General features: G+C 39.2%; 1 protein-coding gene across 1 annotated transcript; it reads left to right on the plus strand.

Moving 5' to 3' along the window:
• The first annotated feature begins 580 nt into the window (after window positions 1-580).
• LOC143022987 (uncharacterized) lies at window positions 581-5,064 on the plus strand. The gene is made up of 2 exons (XM_076181422.1): window positions 581-696; window positions 3,896-5,064. Exon 2 carries the CDS (start codon window positions 3,900-3,902, stop codon window positions 4,410-4,412), a length of 513 nt encoding a protein of 170 aa, XP_076037537.1. The 5' UTR covers window positions 581-696; window positions 3,896-3,899; the 3' UTR covers window positions 4,413-5,064.
• Window positions 5,065-6,523: the final 1,459 nt, after the last annotated feature.

Below are 6,523 nucleotides of genomic sequence, written 5' to 3' on the forward strand. Positions count from 1 at the left end.
ATATCACAAGGACTGAACTTGGCGTAACCAAAAACAATCGAAAATACTTCCAGATGGACACCATATCGCATAATTCACGAATCAGTATTGGTATCAAACGAAATGGCTTAGAAAATGTAATCTTTGGACTAAAATATCCATGCGACCAAAATTATGCGACAAAACCCCCCAGTCCCAAATGTAATTTAACTGCCCTCTTGTCCGTAATGCGAGAGAACCAAACATATAATGCAGTCACCAAGATAGGTCTCGCTCTACCTTCATCTGATCCTTCATACTTTCCCAATCTCCTTATTTCTTCTATCTCACTTTCATAACAGGTGATTCCCATTCCCTTACAAAATTCGATAAATACCAACTTGTCATGCAATACCTTCTGCTCTCTTATATGTGTGTGTGTGTGTACACATTCATATTATTTTACTTTTGTCACGCTAGCTTATTCAGTCTAATAAATAACTCCTCTTATTTTCCCAAGTATTTATTCACAGTGAAAACTATTCATGAACTATTTAATTTCATATATCAAACGTTGCATATTTAGCAAATGCGACTGCGCATAGAAACAATGCAGGCGAAAGTGAGTGACAGGCTGAGAGTGGCAGGTGGCCGGATACAAAAGTATTCAAAATGGAAAGAAAATGGTATAAATATCCAAGCATAAAGACTGGAAACCTTCCCCCGGATATTACAGAGGTAAGAAATAGTGACATCAACAATAGCTAACGTAAAGTTGAATTATTTTATCAACAAAACTGAAAATTTATGGAACTACTTGTCACAAAATAAAATTTATATACAAATAACAAAACAAATGGAGGACCAGTTGATTGCTGTGTCGATCAATTCATATAAGATTTAAAGTCATGATTTAAATACTGAATATAGGGAGAAAAATAAGAATAATACACTGATTTGGCTTACGACATGTAAAAGAAAGTAATGCAATGCAGAAATATGTATTTTGTGAATACAGTAATTCTGTATTGTATTGGCTGCATTGCCCAGTAGCTTTCTACTGGTGACTGTCAGTACAATTTACAAAAGTAAGATTATTTTGATTAAATTAAATCTTTGTACAAAAATGGCAGAGGTTGCAGTTATCAATGAGAGTTGTACATAAAAGGTTATCCAGTCTTGTCTAATTTTAAAATTAGGTAAATGGCACATTTATATAGAATTAGATGTATTTTATTCCTTAGTTTGTTTGATTTTTTATTATTGAGTTTGTGGTTATTGTGAAACTTGCTCATATGGTATGGGAATAATTTCTATTTAAAGATTTGGGTAGGTTTTTGCTTCCCTTAATGCAAATATTTTTAGTTAGATTTTTTCACCTTTTCTTCAGTTCTGTAAAGAAACAAATGATAAGTCAATAGTGACAGCACTGTCTTATAATCTAAAAAGAAAATAAGTAACATCCCCGGCTTTGGAGCAGTTGTTTTAAGTGTGTTCATGACTTCAGAGCCCTGAAGAGCATTTACTTGGGAATTGTATGATCTGTTACCGGGAATGTCAAAAGAAGTTTTGCATGGCAGTAAAAACCCTTTAAAGGCCCCAAGGCAGTCAAAAGTTTTCCGCAAACTAGAAGATTTGATATCAAGTATGATTAGGCCTACATTCACATTGATTAAAAATGATAATGATGATATGGTATTACATCACAAACTCCCCCCTATCAGAGGGCTAGGACGGTGCCCCTCACAGAGGACTTTGTAGTTTACCTAGTTGTATTTTACGGGAAGGGGGAGCTACGCTCATGGTGTCCTGCCTTTGTATCTCACAGTGTCTAGTTTGCTCTTAAATTCATGAATGGCTTTTGCACACACTATTTTTTTGTCCAGTTTGTTCCAAGTGTCCACTACTCTGTGTGGAAAACTGTTCTTCTTCAGATCTCTTGTATAACTGTTTTTTTACTTTCTTTCCATGTCCTCTTGTGTTTCTCTTGTCCCAGTTTAACAAGTCCTCTCTATCAAGTATTTCTATGCCCTTCATGATTCTATAGATAGTCAGTAGGGTGCCTCTCTCTCTTCTTTGCTCCAGAATTGGTAATTCGAAGTTAGCCAGTCTCTCTTCATATGACAATTTTGAAAATGCAGGGGCCATTTTTGTGGCTGCTCTCTGGATTCTTTCTATTTTCTTTATATTCTTTTTGGTACTGGGTGACCACAATGTCGCTGCATATTCTAGTCTAGCCTTATCAGTGTGACTAATATTTTTTCAATAATTTCTTTGTCCAAATATGTAAATGTCACTTTTATTGATCTTAACAAGTTATAGGATTCTCTGAGAATTTTGTTTATTTGTTTATTATAGGACAAGTCGTTTGAGATAATTACTCCCAAATCTTTTTCGGATCCCACTTTCTTTACCTCCTTAGTTCCAATTTTATATTGTCCTTATATTCTATTGTGTGTGTGTATTTACGTAGTTGTATTTTGCGGAAGAAGAGCTATGCTCGTCCCTAGGGACCCGCAGTTGTATCTTTCCGCATCCAGTTCTTTCTTAAAGTCGTGTATAGTTTTAGTACTCTCTGTTTTCTCTTTCAATTTATTCCATGTATCTAACACTCAATGTGGAAAGCTATTCTTTTTCATATCTCTTCTGTAACTGTCCTTCTTAAGTTTCTTGTGTCCCCTTGTATTTCTATTGTCCCATTTAAGTAGATCATCCCTGTCAAGGATTTCCATCCCTTTCATAATTCTATATATGGATATCAAATCTCCTCTTTCTCTTCTTTGTTCCAGAGTTAATTTTAGTTTGTCCAATCTTTGTTCATATGTCAGCATACTGAGTGTTGGTGCCATCTTTGTTAGTGCTCTTTGAATTCTTTCTATTTTTTTTTTTTTTTCTCCTGGATACTCTAATTTTGGTCTTATCAATGTAACTAGGATTCTCTTCACCATCTCCTTGTCTATGTAGTCAAAAGCCACTTTCATTGATCTTATTAAGTTGTAGGTTTCTCCAACTATTTTGTTCACATGTTTGTCTAGTGTCATGTCATTTGAAATGATCACTCTTAGGTCTCTTTCTGAATTTACTTTTGTTCCAATTTTGTATTTACCGGATATTCTATTTTTGCTTTTTCCAAATTCCATTATACTACATTTTTGAATGTTGAAATTCACTTTGTTCTTTTTACTCCAATTCCAGACGTTGTCCAGATCTCCCTGAAAAGATTTACAGTCTTCCTCATTACTCACTCTCTTCAGTAGTTTTGCATCATCTGCAAAGAAGTTTATGTAGCATTTAAATCCTTCATCCATGTCGTTTATATAAAAAGCGGGGTGAGGAATTTGGTACATCGTAAATTGGGCGGAGGAGAAAGAGCACAAATATTTTTAGAAAGAATCCAAAGAGCAGTGACAAAAATGGCACCTACACTGTCAAATCTGACATACGAACAAAGATTGGAGAAATTACATCTGTCAACACTGGTACAGAGAAGAGAAAGGTGATTTGTTGACCATTTACAGAATTATGAAAGGGATGGAAATTCTCGATAGAGACAACTTGCTAAAGTGGGACAGAAGATAAACAAAAGGACACAAAAAGAAACTAAAGAAGGACAGTTACAGAAGAGACCTGAAAGAGAATAGCTTCCCACACAGAGTGATTGATGTCTGGAACAAACTGAACGGAGAAACAGTGAATGCCAAAACTATACACAATTTTAAGAATAAACTGGATGCGGAGAGATACGAAAACGGGTCACTACGAGCATAGCTCTCATCCCGTAAAATACAACTTGGTAAATATGTAACCTTTGTGGTTCATTTTTTTTATTTATTTTTTATTTATTTATTATTATTATTATTATTATTATTATTATTATTATTATTATTATTATTATTAATTATTATTATTAATTATTAATTATTATTATTATTTCCAGATTTATGGACTCCAGGTCGAGGACATTTGGAGTGAGTGCAAATTTGTCCCCTGGGATGGAGGATCGTAAAGAGGAGGTGCAGCAGGATGACAAAGAGGAAGGAAAATGGCAGGAAGGCGAACTGGAAGAGAAGCTGTGGGAAGTGGAGGAGTTCTTGGTAACTTTGGTCGACAACAGTCGTTCGGTTGTCGCGAGGAAGGACGACTTGCCCCTCCTGCCCAGGAACACGAAGGACTTCACTCCGTTCCTGACGGAGTTGGCACTCAAGAACGTCAGCCCCCTACACAAGGCAGATCCAGACCTTCTGCGGCAGGTAACGCGACCTACTACAGACTTCCTTGTCTGTCTAAAGTTTGCTCTAAGGGTTGATGTCATAATGTGTTATCTCTCTTGTATCTCACTAGCCAAGTGGGTTAGGGTGTCGTTACGATATAAAGTCCTCTTTGAGGGGCACTGTCCTAGCCTTCCAATAGGGGGAGTTTGTGACATTAAACCAAATCACTTGCGGCGAAGGTAGAGATGATGACGATTCGAACCCTGCTTGGGGTATAGTTCATTAGATTCCACGTTACAAGGCCCACCGTAAGGAGCACTGTCTTAGCCTCCCTGATAGGGGGGAGTTTGTGATGTTGAACCGAATGGCATCATCACAATCATTCTCTCTCGTATCTCTCTCTATGCCTCTTGCCTCTCTCTTACTATCAAACACCTCCCTACCTGTCTCCCTCTCTTCCTCATGTCTCCTTCCCTCCCTTTCCCCCTCCTTTCCTTCACTCCAAGATCACAGTCGAACCTAATGGCAACAGTGATTGATAATCAAGAGATCAAATGAGGAAAACCTTTTGACAGTAATGGCGGAATTGGCAAAGATCATGAATGCATTTGATGCGTCTAGAATAGAAAGGGGGAAATGCAGAATTGGCAAAGATCACGAATGCATTTGAGGCATCTAGAATCGGGGAAAATGCGGGCATCATGTGTAAGACATCTTGCCTCTTAACTCCTAGAATACGATGTGACTGCATAGGCGTCATGAGACGGGAGTATACAAAGATGCTGCTGTGAGTGTCCTGATAATATTTATTTTTTAGATGTAGTCGACTAGTGACCCCAGTATTATGTGAACAGGCTTGATCACATTTTCTGTGGACATGAACATTTTGTGTGAAAGAGAATGAATATAACAGCAGCCGTAGCTTTATATTTTATAGTGCAAGTATTGTGATGCATCGTTGTACGTCAAGCACGAGTATTTAATTCGTATTGAAGAGGTTAACGTCAGACGCTTTAAGAACCCTATTTCCGTGCAGAGAAGGAGGTGTGGCATTTACCCCTCTCGATTCTCGATGCCTCGTTTCAAGTTGGAACAAAGTTCATAGTTTCAGAGCTATTACGTGCCTAAGTGCCCCCCCCCCCCCCGAGCAAGGGACTCAGGGATGCCCCCTCCTTTCCCCCATCACCACTTACCATCTCCACTATCCCTTACTGCCTATTATAGCAATCGGCTCGCAAAATAATTAAACAGATTTATAAATATTATATAATGTCCCTATTGCAGAAAGGTTAAAAAAGGGAAAAATATTTCGTATTCTGTTGAGTCTAACGCAAAATTCGTATATTACGTTAAAATATTGCGGGTTCCTTTGACCTTTTTATTTATTATGATTATTTTGTCAGCCTTCTGGGTGGCATGTCCAGACTAGAATTGCCGCCACCCCACCAAATGTGCCGTCCTATGGCATATGCACTTTGGGCCCTCATTTGGGGGCGTACCCATTGTGTGGTTTTGGTTAGAGTGTGAGCCCAATAGGCTCTGGCACGGGCGGGTTTCGACGCCGCTCCTATCAGGGATGGTGTGGAGATGTGGTGGGATTTGTGAGGGTGATGCTGGCATTTGTTGGGTTTTCCCAGGGGGTTTTTGGATGGTGGTGGTGGTGGTGGTGGTAAGAGAGACAAGAGCTAGGGAGAGCAGAGGGAGAGAGAGAGGAGAAAAGAGCAGGGAAACAGAAGAGAACCCAAGAGAAAAAGAGAAGACGAGAGAGGGAAAAGAGAGAACAGAGAGTAAAGAGAGCGAGGGAGAGAAAACAGAAAAAGAAAAAGAGAGGAGAGATTACAAAAGAGAAGAGACAAAAAGAGATGACAGAAAGGAGAACAAACAGGAACAAAAGAGCGAGGAAGCAAAGGAGATGAGAGACGCGAGAGGGTGCCAACGCGAGAGAGAGAAAAAGAGAGGCGAGAGAGGGGGAGAGAGAGCAAGAGAGGAACAAAAAAGAGAGGAGATTAAAAAATGGTGGAGGAGGAGAGAGCAAATGGGAAGAGAGAAAAAGTGAGAAACAGAAAGTGGAGAAGAGGAAGAAAGAGGTGAACTAACAACAAGAGACGATGAGAAAAAGAAAAGAGCGAGGAAGGAAGTGAGGAGCAACATGAGAGAGGAAAGGTAGTATGGTAGCGGAGACAACAGAGCAATCACATATGAGGAGTGAGCTGTGTAGGAGCGAAGGCAAAGAGAGGTGAAAAAGCAGAAAGCGCAGCAAGGCAGGGGGGTGCGAAAAGGGCGACGACACGCGCGAAGAGAGAAGCGAGAAGAGAGTAGTGAGAGCGAGCTGCGACGGTGCGAAAAAGTAAGAG

This window comes from Oratosquilla oratoria, unplaced genomic scaffold (genome assembly GCF_046742065.1).
Source record: "Oratosquilla oratoria isolate Oo_2021 unplaced genomic scaffold, ASM4674206v1 SCAFFOLD260, whole genome shotgun sequence".
NCBI lineage: Eukaryota > Metazoa > Arthropoda > Malacostraca > Stomatopoda > Squillidae > Oratosquilla > Oratosquilla oratoria.

Bases quoted from the DNA above. Each gene is read 5' to 3' on its own strand.
- LOC143022987 (XM_076181422.1), top strand. From the start codon at position 3,900: ATGGACTCCAGGTCGAGGACATTTGGAGTGAGTGCAAATTTGTCCCCT.